At 37.2% G+C, this 20745-nt stretch overlaps 2 protein-coding genes across 2 annotated transcripts; both read left to right on the plus strand.

Moving 5' to 3' along the window:
• The first annotated feature begins 2550 nt into the window (after positions 1-2550).
• LOC109081452 (receptor-type tyrosine-protein phosphatase alpha-like) lies at positions 2551-15470 on the plus strand. The gene is made up of 22 exons (XM_042747556.1): positions 2551-2673; positions 3569-3656; positions 4404-4799; positions 4952-4966; positions 5396-5480; positions 5767-5840; positions 6197-6333; positions 6534-6624; positions 6784-6860; positions 6975-7011; positions 7100-7197; positions 7397-7516; positions 8659-8825; positions 9390-9525; positions 9616-9765; positions 9883-9976; positions 10251-10327; positions 11422-11556; positions 11720-11845; positions 11942-12093; positions 13064-13199; positions 13467-15470. Exons 1-22 carry the CDS (start codon positions 2653-2655, stop codon positions 13539-13541), a joined length of 2487 nt encoding a protein of 828 aa, XP_042603490.1. The 5' UTR covers positions 2551-2652; the 3' UTR covers positions 13542-15470.
• Positions 15471-17664: 2194 nt separating this feature from the next.
• Positions 17665-19597, plus strand: gnrh2 (gonadotropin-releasing hormone 2). The gene is made up of 4 exons (XM_019096440.2): positions 17665-17988; positions 18252-18391; positions 19229-19312; positions 19441-19597. The coding sequence occupies exons 2-4, from the start codon at positions 18254-18256 to the stop codon at positions 19477-19479; spliced, it is 261 nt and encodes an 86-aa protein (XP_018951985.1). The 5' UTR covers positions 17665-17988; positions 18252-18253; the 3' UTR covers positions 19480-19597.
• Positions 19598-20745: the final 1148 nt, after the last annotated feature.

Consider the following 20745-nt stretch of genomic DNA (forward strand, 5'->3'; position numbering starts at 1 on the left):
AGAGATGAATGTGCAGCCTCAGTGGTAGTGCATTTTCATGTTCGTGTTATGAAAACCCTCTTTCACTCCAAGGTGCGATCTAATGCAATTGAGACGTAACTCTCCCTATAGGATGAAGATATTCTGCACACGCCCAAGTCTGTGTTTTGGTTTGCCTGGAGAACGGGAGACTTCTGCAGGCTCGTCCTTTAGGAACAAGCCTCTTGGTGGAGCTGGACGCAGGCCATTTGTGCACTTAAAAATAAATGATGTCAGATCTCAGAGGAAAACCCCTATTATGGGTGTCATCTATTAGAGGTGTGCCATTTCCTCTGTAATTCGCTGAGATGATAACCAAGCCTGACTCATCAAGTAGACGGGGCAGTTTGCATATGCATATTTGACCGATTCAACACAAATTAAAATTATGCAACAGCCTGGCACTTTTCCAAAATACTGTTTTGCTTTCCATGATGTGTTTGTTAGGTGAGGGTGTGGCGGCTTTTGGGCTGAATGACGGATCTGGCAGGCAATCAGACAGGCGGCGAAGGAAGGAAGAAAGCAATGTGCTCTCTTGGGTTACGGCTTTCCTGCCAACTCCAGAAAGGGAAGATGGGAACAGATATAGAACGACGGTGAATGTATAGAGCGGGAGAGGAGAGACGAGACTATCTGTCCCTCCCATCTGAAGGGTTTCTGCAGGCTCAGCCAAAAAAGGCACAAATCGTTTCAGATTTGCCCTCCACCTGAAGACTACTCAGCTATGTGCATGCTCAGCCTTTAAACAAATTATATTTGTCAACGAGCTTCTAGAATTCGTGTAGTTGGCAGTAGAATAACAGGCCTGTGAACGGGTGCTGTGGCGAGGCTGATTTGATTAAATTGTCAGAGATGAATGTGACTGTGAGTGTAACTTCTTTGTATAGAAATGGTCAGCTGTTTGCATTACCTAACTGCAGATTTCCATCTGAATTAACGCAGGAGGGACACAGATTTACATGTAGCCATTCATAGCTCAAAATGAGCTAAGGCAGCATGACAAACTGAAATGATAGCCAACAAACAAAGACACTGTTTGGGAAAAATCACTGACATGATGCTATCACGCTGTTTGTGGTTGCAGGGCATCAATGCACGGTTGCTAAGGTTTTTACCTTAACTTTTTTGCCCTTTTATGCCATTCGTTCAAATCACTAACCCCAAGGAAGAATGATACTAATAGTTTAGCAACCACCATAAATGAGTAGGAAAAACATCATGGTGAGAATCACACATGGTTTGAAATTTGGCATCACACAATTAACCAAGACAACCAGTTAAGTTGTTTGGTTTACATGGCTTGTGCCCCAGAAAACAGGGTTGTAATTGTGGGCATCTTGACCCCAGTGATTATATAGATGCCATGTAGATGTGGGAGAAAATGGAACGGAGAACTATATTTTGTATAAATTCATTGCTTTTAGAAAGTGACACTACAGTTGCAAACAAAAATGTCTAAAATCAATATTATTACTATAATTTTAATATGTATTTTTTGTAAAGTAAAGCTTTGTTGAATGAAAATAAATATTAACTCTAAATATTTTATATATGTTTATAATTATATAACGCATCATTTTTAGTGCTATAGCGCCAGTGACAATATTGGCAGGGTCCGTATAAATCTGAACTACTGACCCCACGGGGCCGTCAGACAAAACTCTTATTGTTGAGCTCTGTAAGAGTCTCGAACAACATGAGGGTGTGCAAATAACACAATATTCATATTTTGGATGAGCTATTCCCATATGAAAGGTTTCTTTATAAAAGTCTCCGCAATGCCATTTTTCGAATTGTGGCGTAATTATTGAAATTCTCATGTAAGCAGCTCAAACTGTCTCTTGATGATCCACCGAAAGCTCTTGGCGATTATAGGGCAGGGCCTGCTGATGTTTGGATGACAGGGGTTCGTTGCTAAGAAGAAATTGGAAGCTGATTGGCCCATCTGAAGAGCAGTGGCAGCACGGATGCTCTTGCTTGATGAGTGGCAGACGGGGCTGGATTATTTCAGGGTCTGACCCTTTATATTGACATGAGGATTATCACAGTTTAGTCAGTGAGACACCGTTGAGGTCAGCCTGCTATACTCTGGATCTTGGCTTCAGATGCTGTGATTATATGTTCACTCCTCACATCAACCCATCTCACATCTAAAAGCTTAATCCCCTCGGACCAAATCCGCAGGCATCTGCTGGATGAATAAAGACGCTTGGACGTTGACCGTCTAGTATCTGTTGCTCATGTTGAGATACATGGCCATGTGTGCTGCTTATGAATGGCGGTTGCCACCATACTAAAAGTCAGTTATTGATACCTATACCAGTCAAATTTCACTATTCAGTAAGGGTAATTTATGATTATCATCTTGTTTTTTATAGTTACCAAAATCAAATTTATTTAAATATTAAAAAATTCCACCAATTGCATTATCATTTTGAAGTAAACTTTTAATATTCATTGTAAGGATATTAATATTAAAGAATAAATCATTTTTGATTTTCCTATGTGATTGTGAACAGTATCATAAATGTGTGTTACTGTAGATGTAAATGTTAATGTTGTTGCTGAGTTTTAATGATAAGGCCTCCTTTTCTTTTTTCATCTACAGGAGATCATTGTGCGAATGAGTGAGTGATGCAGGTTTCGTTTCTCCAGGTAAGTTTATTAATTTGATCCTTGACAATCAGAAGGTTCCTGTGGGGACAATCCTTTCTAAATAATAATAATAATAGGATTTTGTTAGTGCTGTTAAATAGTTAAAGGGATAGTTAACCTAAAAATAAAAATTTGCTCATAATTTACCTACCCTCAGGCAACAGCTACCATCACTTGAGAATCCAAAAAATGAATACTTCATAATAGTTCCTGATGATATATTGAGGCACATGAAGAGAAACGAATGGCCTGTGCAAGAAATGTAACATTATTTACAACAGTATTACAGTCTGATTTGGTGAACTTTGTTCATCACTGAACATATTCATTTCTAAAGAACGATTCATTCACGAACCAGACTTCACTCTGGACTGTTTCCCTGAGGCTGTGGATTACAGATAATAATGTCGTAAATAACTGCACAGACTGACTTTTTCGCTTCATAAGACCTCAATATATCATCAGGATCTATGGGTATTGATTTTGTATTGCCTGCATATTCTTTTTTGACCCTCAAGTGATGGCAGCCGTTGACTTGCATTTTATGAATCACCAAGTTTGGCATTCAACAGGTTCGAATGAAACCCAAACATTCCATCAAATGGGTTTGTAGTTCTGTAACCAAATCTGAGTTTCTTTTCAAATGTAACGGGAGCCATGTTCCTGTAACACCCTCTGGCTCAGCTTGCTATAGTAGCTACGTCCCAAACTCTCGCTATAGCTTGAGTTGGAAAGATATTGATGGATCTCTAAATGTTTGGCAGAGCACTATATATTTTGATGGAGCCTGCATGGGAGGCTCCATCAAAAGAAGGGTTTCTGAATAGTGTTCATTTATAAGACTGAAACGTGGCATAGATTGCTTTTGGCTCATGTTTTGTTTACTCTGATTCAGGGCAGTATGGGTGTGTATCCCCTGCTCCTGCTACTCCATGTGGCCTTTGTGGCCCTCAGCACGGCCCAGACACTCCCTGACCCTTCAGGTAAGGCATCTTTATAGAACACAAAATCCTTGGTTAATGTAATCACCTTGCCTCCATTAGGAAAAAAAAAAACACTAAGTACCCTTAGAAGGCCTAGTTATTCTTTGGTGTTGATGCATTTCCTGCAGAGCAACTTTACCCCAGATTGGTCTTGGCTTGTGACTTTCAGTAATTTATTATGTCAGTTTATCAAATTGAGATAAGTGGTATTTAATCTGAAACATTCATGTATAGGACATTAAAAGAAATCCTTCTTTATTAAGTACATGAAGTTGTACCATTGCAATCCATCTGCTCCCACTAAAGAATGTAAAAAATTTGAGGCCCAGAAAATTACCTAGGAATTTCCTCACACACCTACTTTTGTTTAGTGAGATACTCAACGTTCACCTGTTAGAGTTTGGAGTTGGTAAGAATTCTAAAATGTTGCTGAAAGTAGTCTCTTATGCTCACCTAGGCTGCATTTATTTGACCACAAATACAGTAAAAAACAGTAATATTTTGAAATATTTTTACAATTTAAAATAACCGTTTTCTATTTAATATAATTAAAAATTAGATTTATTCCTATGATGCCAAAGCTGAATTTTTTGCATCATTACTCCAGTCTTCAGTGTCACATGATCCTTCAGAAATCATTCTAATATGCCGAGTTGCTGCTCATAAACATTTCTTATTATTATCCATGTTGAAAATTTGTGCTGCTTGATACTTTTGTGGAAACCATGACACATCTTTCTCTCTCAGGTGCAGTCCTGACCATCAAACCTACACACTCTCCTCCCACATCACCCTCTGTAGTCACCCAGACACCCCCGTCATCCACCCCATCTACGGGACCGTCCCCTGAAATTGTTGTAACTACAGGACTCAATGACTCTGTAGGCGTGGTGACCCCAGAGGTTCCCACAGCCCCTCCTGTTGTCACCCCTCCGATTCTGCCCGTCCCTACCAAGGCACCAGCCGCCCCCCCAACCCCATCTGCTGAATCCCCATCCCTCACCACCCTTAAAACTGGAGTTTTGGCAACAACAGAGCCCCCTACACCTGATCCAACACCCACTCAATCCACTTCAGAGCCTGAGACAGACACCCCGTCTGCCCCTGCAGATGCCACCACAGCTGACTTCAGCAAGCCTCCAGGTACCATTTGCGTTTTTGTTCATTTTGAAACAGATTGAGCTTTTATCCTAGTCTTTTCCAAATGTGTATAAAGAACTGTTTACACTTTCCAGTGTGTGTTCTGTCATTTTAATGGATTGCTGTTGTGTCTTTGTTTTTCTCATGTAATGAAGATGATGGTGGGCAAGGTAAGTTTCTGTTACCATTTTCACTCAAATTTTCATGCAGAATGAAGTTTTAAGAGTTGCTTATACATTACCAGTCAAAGGAATGAAGAATTGACTTGTGGTCAACCAAAATGAGGCTTTCTAAATGACTGCTGGCAATATATTAGGCTATACGTCTGATTTAAGATATAAAATAATAAATACATACATATACACATACATACATAAAAATAACAAATGAAATATCATTAAAAAATATATTTTACTTTATATATGTTACCCATGTTAAGTTTTTTTGAAATTCCAAAATGATTATTTTTACATACCGTTCAGAATTTTGGGGTTGGTAAGAGATTTTAATGTTTTTGAAAGAACTCTCTTATGTTCACCAAGATTGCATTTATTTTTACGAATAAAACACTTTAACAACTCATTTTGTCCTCAACTCAGATGACACAGCTATCATGGCAGTGATGGTTGCCCTGTCCTCTCTGCTGGTCATTGTCTTCATCATCATCGTCCTGTATATGCTCAGGTGAGCCCCAGTAATCAGAAACTTTCAGCTGTTAATTCAGTACAAAAAGTGCTTGCAACATAGATTCCAGTTAAAAAAAAAAACTACATAAAGACAAAGTTATAAGCTACAAGCAAAGTACGGAAGAACCAGCAAACATTTGCACTGTCATAATAGAACAGTTGAGAGAAAGTGTTCAGAAAGCTCCATTCATCAGGAAACCTATAATGGCAGCAGGGGGCCACAGGACTGAATTGTCCAGTTACCATGGTAATGATTGGCTTTTTGTTCCACTCCATTGTGGCAGGTTTAAGAAGTACAAGCAGGCAGGGAGCCACTCCAATTCCTTCCGCCTGACCAATGGCAGAGCTGATGACACAGGTAGGAATCAAAGACAGTGTGTGTATATCTGTGACCGTTCTTGGGAATTTTTGTTTTTAAGAGTAGCAAATATATTAAGTAACATTCAAATACCTTCTCAGCTTTTTATTTTTACATCTTGACTAAGAGATTTGTGTATCACATGAGAGCTTTATACCTTGAATTGTAATGTGTTGCCCCCTACTGGTTGTCCCGAACACAACACAGATAAAGGACAAATTGCAAGTCATTCTTAAAATGTAAAAAAAAAAAAATAAAAACCTTTTTGTCAGAAAAGATGCTTATGTTCCTTATGTTTTTCTTTTTTCCACTTCATGTTTCTACCCCATTCCTTACGCCTCTTTTCCATCTCACAGAACTTCAGAGTGTGCCGCTATTGGCCCGCTCTCCTAGTACCAACAGGAAGTACCCGCCCCTTCCTGTCGACAAGCTGGAGGAGGAAATGAACCGCCGAATGGCCGATGACAATAAACTCTTCCGGGAAGAATTCAACGTATGTGCACAAACAAACACAGAACCGTACTGCTCCAAATCATGAATGGACAGATCAGAGTCATGACTTGAAATTTCACCATCTTTAGAATGACATAAAAATATGGCATCTAAAATACATCATATATATTTGTGGTGTTGGTGTGTATCTCCTCGTCATGCTCTCAGCCTGTACGATTAGCTGTTTTTTTTGCTCTGCAGGCGTTGCCTGTATGTCCCATTCAGGCCTCATGTGATGCTGCCTCGAAGGAGGAGAATAAGGAGAAGAACAGATATGTCAACATCCTGCCCTGTAAGGCTTTCACACAACTTATCTCCAAACCAGAGCTGATAAAGCATGCTTATACCAGAGCTACAAGGCCTACAAAGGAGTTCATTATGTGAAAATTGCTGTAATAAATAATGCTGGGAGCCTTATAATCTCTGTTTTATTTTTTACACCTTTTCTCAGATGATCATTCTAGGGTGCATTTGACTTCTCTGGAGGGAGTTCCTGACTCAGACTACATCAACGCTTCCTACATAAATGTAAGTCCACAAGCGCAAGACGTTTTGTTTTGAGAAAAAAAAAAATTGGGGATATGAGCATGTATGCTTAAATTCTTAAGAATCCATTATAAACTATATTTTTTTTCTTTTCAGGGATACCAGGAGAAAAACAAATTTATTGCTGCACAAGGTAAAAATGGCTCTAATTAATTGCATTTATAAATACTTTTGCATTTATTAATCAACAAAAAAGCTAAACTCAAGATTGTTCATTGCAGGACCAAAGGAGGAAACGGTCAATGACTTCTGGAGGATGATCTGGGAACAGAACACTGCCACCATCGTCATGGTAACCAATCTGAAAGAGAGGAAAGAGGTAAATGCCACAGGAAATCTATTAGATGTAGTCTAGTGTCAAAGGAGAAGTAAGCTGATCTTTGATTTTACAGCCTAAGCTCTTATCGCGGTCTCACATAATGGATTTAGAGTGCAACTTTGAGTAGGATGGCCATTAATAAAGATGCATGATCACTGCGGCGATGATGATTATGATAGATTGTGCTTCATATCCGCAGTGTAAATGTGCTCAGTACTGGCCCGACCAGGGATGCTGGACCTACGGAAATATCCGCGTGTCAGTGGAGGACATGATGGTTCTGGTTGACTATACCATCCGCAAGTTCTGCATTCAGCAGGTTAGAAGCTCAGATGTTTCTCTACAGTCATTAGTGGTTGACCAATATAATGGATGGGTTGATGAGTTGGTTGTTTTTTGCCATTTTGAAATTTGAAAGTGGACAATAAATGAACTCATTTAGCTAATTAAAAGAAGTGATAGCTTCCTCTTGTGTCACAATATACCAACAGTCTTAACCATTGATAATGTGGGGTTTGGGAAGAGTCTTTAATTAGCGGCGGTTTAAAAAAAAAAAAAAAAATGCCGCACCTTCAAACAGTGTTCACACATTGTTCATGAATAAAGATCTTATAATGGCCTTGATAAACCTTCACCGGGGTTTAAAAATGACACTTTTTACATTTTGGAGAAACACATGAATAAGGGTTAGACTAGCACAGTAACTTCACTGGCATTCAGTTAAGTGTGAAATAGTAAAAGCAACAAGGAGTTAACAATATGCTTGGCCTGATGGTAATGGACAGTGATTGTTTGTTATAATAAAAGTTATAAAAGTGTACACAATAATAGCAAAATACCTTGGGGGAAAAATGTGCAAAGTAGAAATTTGAGGGAACACTCTTAGTATTTATTTATTAATTGCCATAACAACCTAGTTGTTTGGACTTTTGCTTGGTAAGCTCATCAACAATGAAAACATACACTGATATACATATAAATACATATATGTCCTATCAATTACAGGGAGTGAAATGCAGATGCATAAACAACAGAGGGATTAAGAGAATGAAGAATCCTACAATAAGTGCTGTTCAGTAAACGTGTAGACTTCGTTTTAATTGCTCTAAGGCGTCTACCTGAAGGTAGAGGCGTAAAGAGGTGTCTAGCTGAATGCAAGGGATATTTCAGATTTTTTTTTTCTGCAAACGTGAGACATGAATCTCATCAATAGTGGGAAGATGATCATTTTCGAAGCAGCCCATATTATGTTATTAATCTGGCTTCTCTGCTGAGCTGTTGAGCTACCAATCCACACTATAATTGAGAAAGTCAGCACATTTACAATGACAGCTCTATAAAAATTGAACATAACTTTAGATATGCCAACCTTTTAAGCTGTCTCAAGGAAAAAAGCCTTTGATGGGATTTTTTAAGTATTTTTGAAATTTTGTTTAGTTAATGATGATGAACTGTGTTTAGGTGGGTGATGTGTCTGGTAAGAAGCCTCAGAGGCTGGTTACACAGTTTCACTTCACCAGCTGGCCTGATTTCGGGGTTCCTTTCACTCCCATTGGCATGCTGAAGTTCCTTAAGAAGGTCAAGAACTGCAACCCACAGTACGCTGGACCCATAGTGGTTCACTGCAGGTAAAGAGCTTTATAATCTTGAGTACACTGTCATTCAAAGGTTTAGGGTTTGTACTTTTATTCAACAAGGATGCATTAAATTAACCAAAGAACATTTATAATGTTACAAAAATTTTGTTTCAGATAAATGCTGTTCTTTTAAACTTTCGATTAATCAAAGGGTCCTGAAAAAATAAAATTAAGATTTCCTTAAAAATTGCAAATGTTTTCAACATTGATGATGATAAATGTTTCTTGAGCATCAAATCAGCATTTTAAAATGATTTCTGGAGGATCATGTGATACTGAAGAATAGTGTAAAGGCTGCTGAAAATTCAGCTTTTCCATCACTGAAATAAATTACATTTTTTTAAATACATTAAAATAGAAACTACTTTAAGTTGTACTAATATTTCACATTTTTTCTTTATTTTTGATCAACTAAATGCAGCCTTGGTGAGCATAAAAGACTTTTAAAAACATTTTTAAAAACCTTACTTTTGAACAGTAGTATACTGTATATTTGAGCAGTTTTTTTTGAAAGTTCACGATTTCCAGGAACTGATTTTCATCTGTTTGTCTCAGTGCGGGTGTTGGCAGGACAGGGACCTTCATTGTGATAGATGCTATGCTGGACATGATGGGGGCAGAGAGAAAGGTCGACGTCTTCGGATTTGTCACACGGATCAGAGCCCAGCGCTGTCAGATGGTCCAGACTGATGTGAGCTCATACAAACCTCTCATTAACGCCCTAATACAGCTGTATTAAGTCTCAAAATACTCATGTCCCACCCTCCATCTCTCCCTACAGATGCAGTATGTGTTTATATTCCAAGCTTTGCTAGAGCACTACCTGTACGGGGACACAGAGTTAGAAGTGACGTCTCTGGAGTCTCACCTGAATAAGCTGTACGCTCCTTTACCTGGAGCCGGCTGTGGAGGAATGGAGGCAGAGTTTAAGGTAGCACACACAGCTTCTTTTTTCTTGCTTTTTGGAAATAATTACTGGTACCATGTTGAAGTGTAGTACATGTTTTCTTATCTTATGTTTTATTGATTATCTTTTTCTCCCTTTTAGAAACTTACCTCCATTAAAATCCAGAATGACAAGATGAGAACGGGGAACTTGCCTGCCAACATGAAGAAAAACCGTGTTTTGCAAATCATTCCATGTGTGTTGTGTTTCAGTGTTTAATAATCAGACTGTGATTTGGATGAATAACTTTTGAATAATCAAAAATGCACTACCGTTAATATGTAAGAGGTCAAAAAACACATATTTATGTAGTTTATACTTTTTCTAGTATATAATTGTTATAATTTATCTTTATGCTTTTATCTTTTTACATGTTATTTGGCAGTTGCTTTTATCTAAAGTGACTTGTAGTAAATGTATCAGCATGTGCATTCCTTGGTTACTTTCTGAACCTACACTGTTTCTTCCAGATGAGTTTAACAGAGTGATCATCCCTGTAAAACGAGGGGAGGAGAACACAGACTACATCAACGCCTCTTTTATAGATGTGAGTAAAACCCGTCTGACCTCAGCCAACAATTACTCGCAACTCACCGAGATATCGCTCAGGGAAGCCTGGAGGGAATGCTTCAATATTCCACGCTCTGTTGAGAGACCACACAGCAGGCTTTTCTTTTCTTTTGGGAGTGGTTTAAACATTTTTCTGTCATGAAGTTATATGGACGCCCATGTTGAGATTAGGAGCCTGGGATGCTGACCATTGCAGTGTTTTAAAACCTAGTGACAAGCTCACTGGAAAAAAATCAAATGATTATAAATGTATTTATTTTCATTCTATACTAAAAAGTATCTTTATTACAAACTTAAAATCAGTTGATGCTGAGTGTCGAAAGTTTAGATTAGTCACTTATGAGGTTTAATGACAATTAGGATGTTGCCTTAGAAGGCAGCTGTCTAAGTAGGCAGTGAGGCAGCTCACTAGGTTTTGGGAAAGACCTCACGTGTTCATCCCTCCATCGCAGATCAGTCAAAGTGTGGCAGCTTTGTTGTGGCTGAAGCTCTTAATCATAAGGTAATCAAACAAAGGAACACTTCTCCAGTGCTGCTATAATGGAAACTATAGTGATAAACAAAACGCCTTTTTTGTCGTATGTTTTGAGCCTTTTTACCGTACGTGGGGTCAGTAATTTTTTTTATTTATTTATTTTTAGAAAGAGAATTTATTACTTTTATTCAGCAAGGATGCATTAAATTGATAAAAAGTAACAGAGATTTATAATGTTACAAAAGAGATCTATTTCAAGTAAATGCTGTACTTTTGAACTTTGTTCATCTTTCGAAAACAATGTTTAAGAATTGAAAAAGTCTTCAACATTGATAATAAGTAGCATCACAGGAATGAATCACATTTTAAAATATATAGAAATAGAAAACAGTTATTTTGAATTGCAATAATATTCCACCATTTGACAGTTTTTACTGTCATTTTAATCAAATAAATGCAGCTTTGGTGAGAATAAGAGACTTCTTTCAAAACATTAAAATCGTAATGACACCAAACTTTTGAATGGTAGCATATATCCAAAATATCTAGTGTATACAAATGTAGTCATATTTGTGTGTGTGTGTGTGTGTGTGCAGGGTTATAGGCAAAAGGACTCGTACATGGCATGTCAGGGGCCACTGCAGCACACTATTGAAGACTTCTGGAGAATGATCTGGGAGTGGAGAAGCTGCTCTATCGTTATGCTGACCGAGCTGGAGGAGAGAGGACAGGTAAGTTCACCTGCCTCCTTTCTCTTTGTTCGTAACATCTGTAAATATGCTAACTCTACTTCTGTGGTTAAAGATCTGCGCTAGCAACAGAAACATTAGTGCATTTTCAACCCTTAGAGGTGGGGCAATAGAAAAATAAATCTCTCTCCCCCACTCTCTGCAGGAGAAGTGTGCTCAGTATTGGTCTAGTGACGGTGTGATGGTTTGTGGAGACATGTCCATTGAGTTGAAGAGGGAGGAGGAAAGTGAAAGCTACACGGTTAGGGACCTTCTCGTCACCAATAACAGAGTAAGTCCATTTCAGAGGATCTCTTGAAACACTGCACTGCATTTTAACGTTTGCCATTGATGTAATTGCCATTCTCCTTTTTCTGTCTCTCTGCAGGAAAATAAGGCTCGTGCTGTGAGGCAGTTTCATTTCCATGGCTGGCCAGAGGTGGGCATCCCGTCTGACGGGAAGGGTATGATCAACATCATCGCTGCAGTTCAGAAACAGCAGCAGCAGTCTGGAAACCACCCAATCACTGTGCACTGCAGGTAAGCCACATCTACTCCTCTAGCCAGTCAGGAAGCTGAAACATGAAATCTTATTTTACATCATTTGTAATAATATATTTGTATATTAATAGATATTTATATTCATATTGTAATATATTTTTGTATTTTATAACAACAGATTTATTTGTATTCTTTTGATTTCACATTCAATTTGGTGGCTTTTTGTGAGGCATGATTTACATTCCACATGCAAAACCTATTTTTATTAAAATTTTCGATTGCTAAATTGCAAGATTACACCATCATTCAAAAGTTTAGGATCGGTACAATTTTAAATGTTTTTGAAAGGCTGCATTTATTTGTCGATAAATACAGTAAAAATTGTGTTCAAAAGAACAGCATTTTTTTGAAATGGAAACTTTTTACAAATTTTTGAAATAGAAACATATTTGTCTTTACTGTCACTTCAATCAATTCAGTGTTGAATAGTGAAAAGTGCTTATTTATTGTGATTTTTTTTAAATCCTACTGACCCGTTTGAAAGGTAGTGTATTTTTAACTTGAAAAGGCTTTGGCTTGTCCTTTTGTGCTCCAAAGGGAACCCATAAAACAAAAACAGGAAATAACAAGTTATTTAATGCATTTGTGGTTGTTACAGCAGTATACTACTCGGCTTATTACATAATAAGTTATTCAAACTTACCATAAATCTTCTAGTGTGGATACAAGACATTTTGGTTAGACTGGAATGCCAACTTGAATAGGTCTCACTGGTTTGGCAGCTTAAGTAAGGTTTAGTGGTTTTGCAATGCTGGAAGGCATCCATGGGTGCTTGGTATGACTTAACCAAAACCTGTCCATAGTTACATCTCCAAAGCAATGATGAATGATGAAACAGTTAGAGCTGCAGTGTCCAGTGGGAATTCAGGGTCAGCCAATTAAAGAAAGCCAGAAACAGACTCATTAATATCCACAGAGCGGTGAGTAATTGATGTTTGTGTGTTAACAGTGCCGGAGCAGGGCGCACAGGGACATTCTGTGCTCTGAGCACAGTCCTGGAGCGGGTGAAGGCGGAGGGCATTCTGGACGTTTTTCAGACGGTGAAGAGTCTAAGACTACAGAGACCGCACATGGTGCAGACACTGGTGAGAAAACACGTCACTCACGATGCAGTGTAGCTCTACTGAATTGTTAATTGTCCTAGTAAAACATCATCAGAAGAGGAAGAATAGAGGGGCGGGGTGATATGTTATTTTCATTATAGAACTTTGTTTGTACCTCTATTTATTTGGAAAATAATCCTCAAAACAAAAGTTACATCACATTTCTACACCCCTGTTTTTATCTCGTTTTGTTTCTAGTACTTTAATCCAAGTCCGTCTCAACTCATTACATCCTGCTTTTCCCCACAGGAGCAGTACGAGTTCTGCTACAAAGTGGTCCAGGAATACATTGATGCCTTCTCTGACTACGCCAACTTCAAGTAAAGCCACACCCACCTGCAGAAGATCGGACAGACTTTCCCAGTCATGCACTCACGTCCACGCTTTCACAAAAACACAGCTAAACGAGACGGACTGCCAATGCAAAGCAAAAGGGAGTAAAAATCTTTTGGCTGGCAAGCATGAAAACACATTGGTGCTGAAGATGGAAAGAAAACAAACAAAGAAAACACCATTAGAGATGCCTTCTTGAATATTTTGTAATATTGCTCTTGTTAATAAGGGCCTTACCCATTTCTCTCAGTGTAAATATGCTCTTGTATTTTTTTTCATTTGTTTGGTTTTAGAAGCCATTCTGTTGCGGTTTTTAGAGTGACCTTAATATAGTTTACTGGTATATAAATGCATACATGAATGGCGCTATAGAGACAGAGCAGTAGCAAGATAAGGGTGCTTTTCACTGGGTGTTTTAACAAGAACTTCCTTCTTTCTTTGCAGTTGAGTGACTGAAACCTATTTGAATGGGAGCTCAATCCCACTATGCTGTTGCCTATAGCTACATAATGCACAACGCGGCCAAAATCAACCAACCGTGGCGCATCAGCGACTGTAAACGCGTGCGTTCGCAGAAAACACTTCACTGTGCTTTTTGATTGTGTTTACTGGATTGACAGATATAATTTTTGAATCCATTTTTTTAAACAGGGCCGTGACTAAGGCGTCCCTTAGAACTGAAGATGTTAAGTGTGTCTTTGTGGTGTCCGTTATGTTATAGTGTGCAGACTTGGTCCAAACTAGACAATGGTAGAGGAAGATAAGACTGAAAAAGACAAACAGGAGGAAACCCTGAGTGTTAAGACCAGAGAAATTCCACTTAATTTTTCTTTTGTGTTGTTTTGTCACCTTGAAGTTTCATTCCATTCCCAAATATCGCTCTAAAAGCACCTTCTGTATTTGTGATTATAATCAATGAAGTGATGCATTTACTTGCCCGGATGTCTGATAATTGGCTTAACAACTGTGATTGACCCCATATGGTTTCATAATGTACTTTCCTTCATTCGAAGATAAATGATCGCACCGGTTTCTCTAGTTGCAAGGTACTGGTGTAAAGTTGATCTAGAAAGTTCCAATAGAAATGACACATGATCACCTGATCATCTGTTCCTGCCCGTGTAAAGGACTTCAGCTGTGGTGCTGAAGTCAACGAGCCCTTTCCAGCTCCACTGAGCCAGTTAGATTGATATATGACGCTTCAGCCCTCAGCGGTGAACACTTTCAACTTTTCCAAGCATTAAGACCAGGCAGATGGTAGAATCACTCACCTGTCTGTCATTCCATGGTAACAGGGTTCTTGATGGAAACTGTTATTATTTCAGATCCATGATATTCCGAATGATGAATTGCGGATTTCTATTACAGCTTGCTGTGGGCTTCATCTTAAGATATTCCATGAAATGCTGACGGATTTGCTTGAGTATTGTGTGAGTCAACTAACCCTTTCAACATGAGACACTGTGCCAATAGAAGCCTCTCAGGGGCAGGATCCTTCTTCAGAGGTGGGAAAGTGCCTCATCACGTTCCTGTAGCTTCAAGCATATTCCCGCCTGCTCTTTTGTAGCCCACGTTCTCCCGATCCATTGGGACATTGTGGCCTGTACGGCGTATGATAATCTGTAATGGAACCCAAGTGGTTGCTTTTCTGTGCTTTTGGTTTGTTTTCAAACTATTTTTTCCTTCTTTGCTTACATACCATATAAAACCATCCTGGAGGAAGCACCAGACTTCAGGACAAGTCCCTCAAAACCCAAGCTCTTAATGTACGCAGAGCAATCTAGTTCTTCTGGTCAAGAAGGGAAGACACGTATCTGGGGCTCACTTCATTCTTTGGTTGAATGTGACATTGAAACGGCCTGCTTGGATAAGCGAAAGGACAAAGACTGAAAAGTAAAGGATTCCACTCTCCAAAAAAAACAATGAAAATTGAGGATTTCATCTGAAACCTTTCTCTTTATTTGGATTGTTTCTAAATTTCAAGCTACAGCCTATTTTATGTTCCGGGAATCCTAATAATGTTACCCTTTCTGGTTTTTCTTTTCTGTTCATGCACCCTTCTTGTACATAATGTAAGGTTATTTATATTTCATTCCTATCTGTTGCCTTGCTTTTATTTTATTTTTTATCTTTCTCTCGCTTTTTTAAGAAACTTGTATATTAAACTGTACTGGGACCATTTTGAAATGTATTAGGTTTTTTTTTTTTTTTTTTTTTTATTCGGTATTATTGTCTTAAAATCTAAAAAAAAAAATTTATTTACATCTGTTTTTTTTTCCTAGTGTTTTGTTATTCAAATTTGAATATATATGTATATATATAATTATATATATGATGCAAATTATATATAATTATATAATGCCAAATGGCCAAACCTAATAAAAGTGCTTGAGATTTTATCTGCAGTCATTTTACTTTGTGTATCTCTGAAACACTAGAAATATAATTTACTATCTATACTAATATATATATGTATTATTTTTTTTAATTTTTTTTGTATGTAGTAAATTGATCTATAGTGACAGTGAAACATAGTACAAATTCATCAAACGGTCCTGAAACAAAAAGTATCACAGTTTCCATAAAAATATTAAGCGGGGCATCCTTTTTCAACTTGAATAATAATTTTAAAAAAAAGTTATTGAGCATCAAATCGGCATATTAGAATGATGCCATCACAGGAATAAATGTATTTTATTTTAAAATATATTAAAATAGAAAAAAGTTATATTAAATACTGTTTTGACTTATTTTAAAGAAATGCCGCTTCTGTGAGACTTGATCCCTGAGGGGCCATTCATGCTGAGTGTCACGTCACCTGGTGTCACCTTGTCTCCCATCCTTCCTGGCCCTTCAGACCTGGTGTCAGACCTGAGATGTGGATGGATTATCACCACAGACCCCTGTACATGTTTAAACACCATTTGACAGGAACTCAATCAGAGCTCGAAACTCTGCGATGAGTCAGTCGTACTCCGTCCGTCACACTGTCTGCTCCGATCACCCCGAGGGAGAACTTCTGTGTAATTAAGAACACAGTCAGAGTGGAGTGTTTGCACAGTGTTTTTCTCTCTGGGCCAGTGTGCGTTTCGTGTGGGTCAGGGGATCACAAATGACGGATGTGAGGTCACGCTGGCCACTTTTTACAGCTTAAAGGAAATGAGCTAGACATTTGCCTTTTTAATAAAACATGCTCATCGTCTATCGGGGACACTGGAGTTGCCATGGTTGAAAAAAATATGAAAAATTACAGAATATCCTATACATGTATAATAAATATCAACAGTTTAGATGGCTAGTGGGACAATAAATGTAGATTTATTATAGTTTTATATAAATAAAAATATACAATTTCTTTATAGCCCACACTGCTGTTGATTATTATTTCAAATAAATGCTGCTCTTTTGAACTTTTTTATTCTTCACAAAAAAAAAAAAAAAAAAAAACCTAAAAGAAATATATCATGATTTCCAGAAAAAATATTAAGCAGCACAACTAAAAAAAAAATAAAATCTTGAGCAGGAATTCAGTATACTGTAGAATGATTTCTGAAGGATCATGTGACACCAAAGATTGGAGTAAGTGCTGCTGAAAATTCAGATTTACTATCACAAATTGATGTAAAGTACATTTTAAAATATATTTAAATAGAAAGCGTTCATTTTGAATTGTAACAATATTTCACAATATTACAGTTTACAGTGTATTTTTGAATAACTAAATGCAGCCTTGATGAGCATGACTTCTTTAAAAACATAAAAAAAGTCTAACCAAAAACTTTTCAACAGTAGAATTATAGTGTATATTCCCATTTCTTTTGTTGCCTTAAAAAAGTTTACTAATTTAATTTAAAAATAATATTAAATTAAAAGAATAATTTAAAAATATAAATATATATTTATTTTTGTTTTAAAGAGTTCATAATTATTTGATAGATAGATAGATAGATAGATAGATAGATAGATAGATAGATAGATAGATAGATTGATTGGTTTTGAAGCTAAAAATCTGAATAGCGTCAAATTTACGCACGTGTGACATATTGTTGCCAAATCATGAGTGTTTTGTTGGAGAAAGGACACTGTCCCATGGGGGTCAACAGTGTTTGGAGATGATAATTGGAATTGAGCTTATCATACACATGCTCTTCTCCCATTGGAACCGCAATGACCACACAAAGTGTTTGAGAACTGAGGAGGTCAGTGTGTGTGTGTGTGTGTGTGTGTGTGTGCTTAGACAGGGAGGGGAGATCTGGTGTGATACATAAATTGTGAGGAAGAGGAGGAGGAAGATTCCAGAGAATGAGTGGCAGACGTATCTCTGAAGCTCACTGAACCGTTTACTTGAGGGAAAGGAGACCATATCAGGATTACCAAGACCAGGACTTCACAGTAGAGGAGAAGATCCTTCAGGAAAAGACGTGCCAAAAGATACAAGGTAATCGCAATGTTTTGGTTTGTTTAGTTTTGATTTTAGGCTGTAAAACTGATTTGGTTGTTATTGACGTATTGACAGTCATTCGGTCTCCATTGTGCTTTATTGACTCTTAAAAATCACTGTCATGATGCTTTTCAGTCAAACATTAGTTCTGAAATTGTTAGACTGGTAAACGCAGACCTGACTAACTTTTAAACATGTCTATAGCTTTTAGCCCCTCTTACACTCAGTTCAGCTCATCAGTCTCTGTTCTCTTCCCTCAGTTATGGTGCACATCTGCAGGCTGTTTGTGGTGATGGGGATGTTGCTGTGTCTAAGTGCCCAGTTTGCCAGCTCTCAGCACTGGTCTCATGGCTGGTATCCTGGAGGAAAAAGAGAGATAGACGTTTACGATACCTCAGAGGTGTGTGAATGAATATTACCAAAGAAATTTAAGTCTATAAGAAAGAACAGTACTGGCAGAGAAGGACAGTCTTTTTGCAATATGGCGCAAAATGTAAAAACGTTAACTGTAACCATTTGGTTGGTAAGTTGGTTTGGTTATTAGATTTTTGGAAATTTTATTAGATTTAAAATGAAAATACATGTAATTAAGAACAGTTTATTTATATGATCTATGTAGTTTTCAAAACAACAGCATTTATTTAAAATAGAAATTTTCTTTAACAAGTGTCTTTACTGTCATTTAGGTTTTGCTGTTTAAATAATGTGTATTGTATTATTATTGTATTATTGTCATGTGTCTTACGTTGATGAGGTTCTGCACTGTTTTTACGTTTATAAGCCACATGAAATAATACTAATTTATATAGTGTTTTTGAACCATACTATACTAAAGTGTATTATACTGTATATATTATAGTATTTACAACATTTATTAATGAATGCTACAGCATACTGTAGTATTAACGATAATGAACTGATAAACTGTAATCAAAACTAGCATAGTTTTTTACTACAGTAAACTGCAGTGTATTGTAGTATAATATACCCTGTAGTTGTAGAAAATGTAGTACAGTACTGGGTAAAGTCATCTGTTTATATTACTATAGTTGTTATATTACCACAGAAACTATAGAATTACAGCAACAAATTAAATCAAGTACTTTAGGTACTTTAGTAAGGTTCAAAACCACTATAGTAATTACTATAGTATTTTTTCATGTGGGTTGTTAAGGGAAAGGTTTATTTCGATGTGCTTTAAGCCATCATGTTGCTTTCTATTTTACTTTAAAATCAGGTTTCAGAGGAAATTAAACTCTGTGAGGCAGGAAAATGCAGCTACCTGAGACCCCAGGGAAGAAACATTCTGAAGACAATACTGGTGGGTACAGGTGTTGTTTTGGCTTGATTTTTTTCCAACAGCAAATAGCCTAGTGATTACATAAGCTAGACGTGACAGGATATTGTGAATATTTCTCTAAAACTTGACTAACTTATTGGCTTTAACAGCTGGATGCCCTCATACGGGATTTCCAAAAGAGAAAGTGACACCAAGATGAGGCAACAGCCTGTGTCCAAAGAAAAATCCTTTCCAGCAAACACATTAGGCCTGCATTTCCATCCAAATTATACATATAATTATTTTGTTATTCTGTGATTTGTTTTTGTATGTTTTGTATTTCGTTCTGTTCTCATATCCACTGTGAGTGTTTTTATATTGGTTGTGTTATGTAACCATTTGCAGCAGTTCCTACAATAAAGGCTTTATTTTGGTATTTTGTTTTAATCGTTCGGTGTCTTTTTATTAGTTATAGGTATGTTCACCAATTTTGCACAAGACAAGAGCGAAATTGTTTTAAAACTACAATGTTGACTGTATGATTAATATATATATATATATATATATGGGAAACATGGGAAAAAACCCAACCCCACATAAATATATTTATAATATTTATAATAAAATACTATAATAATTATTTATAAATAAAAAAATATTTACATAGGTTTTCACCATAATTAGTCTACTGTAGTTCTTAAGTCCAAATAATAGGTTATACTTTGGAATTATGAACTGAATTCACGAATTCTGGGGATGACAGTATGAATAGAATATGGGTGTGACCACATTACAGATAGCTAATGAGTTCAGACGGGAAACACTGCACCTCTCATTGATTTCATATGAATTACATAAACATAAAATTATTATTATTTTTATTTAAATTGTTGATTTTAAAAGTAGACATTTCGAGCTATCTATAGACATGGTTCTATGTCTGTGGTGCATGAGCCTAGTTTATTTCTGACGAGTTTCAGAAGGAAGCTCAGGGAGACAGACCGAAATGGCAGAAAGCACACCCTGTTAGATTTCTTTATTTTACAACAGAGTTTTGTAATGTTTTGTTGTATTGAGGGTGTCTTACCCATAGACATATAAATAGGTATTTATATGTCTATGGTCCTACCACCAAAACTGACGGAGCTTAAGCTCTTTCCGCTGTTATCAGGATGGCGCGTGCGGATCGAGATCCACTGACCGGAGATGTGCAGTGCCTACTTGTTGTGCTCTTCAAGATATAGCTTCAGTTGCTGTTGTTTGTGATAGAAATGAAGATATGTTACCTGTGATGTTTATCTTAAATAGGCATAGAATAAAATGAGTAGCCTAGGCTAAAAATCAGTTGGCTATTATAGGCCTATTCCATGTCATTGTAGATCACATACAGTAAAATTAAAATAACATTGAATAAAGTCACTTCTGTTTTGTCAATAACATGCAGCAGCCAGAAAAAAAAATGTCATGTGGTCACA

Source organism: Cyprinus carpio, chromosome B21, assembly GCF_018340385.1.
Source record: "Cyprinus carpio isolate SPL01 chromosome B21, ASM1834038v1, whole genome shotgun sequence".
Lineage (NCBI taxonomy): Eukaryota > Metazoa > Chordata > Actinopteri > Cypriniformes > Cyprinidae > Cyprinus > Cyprinus carpio.

Bases quoted from the DNA above. Each gene is read 5' to 3' on its own strand.
- LOC109081452 (XM_042747556.1), top strand. From the start codon at position 2,653: ATGCAGGTTTCGTTTCTCCAG. The intron at 7,198-7,396 runs GTAAATGCCACA...TCATATCCGCAG, and splicing joins ATCTGAAAGAGAGGAAAGAG to TGTAAATGTGCTCAGTACTG. The intron at 11,557-11,719 runs GTAAGTTCACCT...CACTCTCTGCAG, and splicing joins AGCTGGAGGAGAGAGGACAG to GAGAAGTGTGCTCAGTATTG.
- gnrh2 (XM_019096440.2), top strand. From the start codon at position 18,254: ATGGTGCACATCTGCAGGCTGTTTGTGGTGATGGGGATGTTGCTGTGT. The intron at 18,392-19,228 runs GTGTGTGAATGA...CTTTAAAATCAG, and splicing joins ACGTTTACGATACCTCAGAG to GTTTCAGAGGAAATTAAACT. The intron at 19,313-19,440 runs GTGGGTACAGGT...TGGCTTTAACAG, and splicing joins ACATTCTGAAGACAATACTG to CTGGATGCCCTCATACGGGA.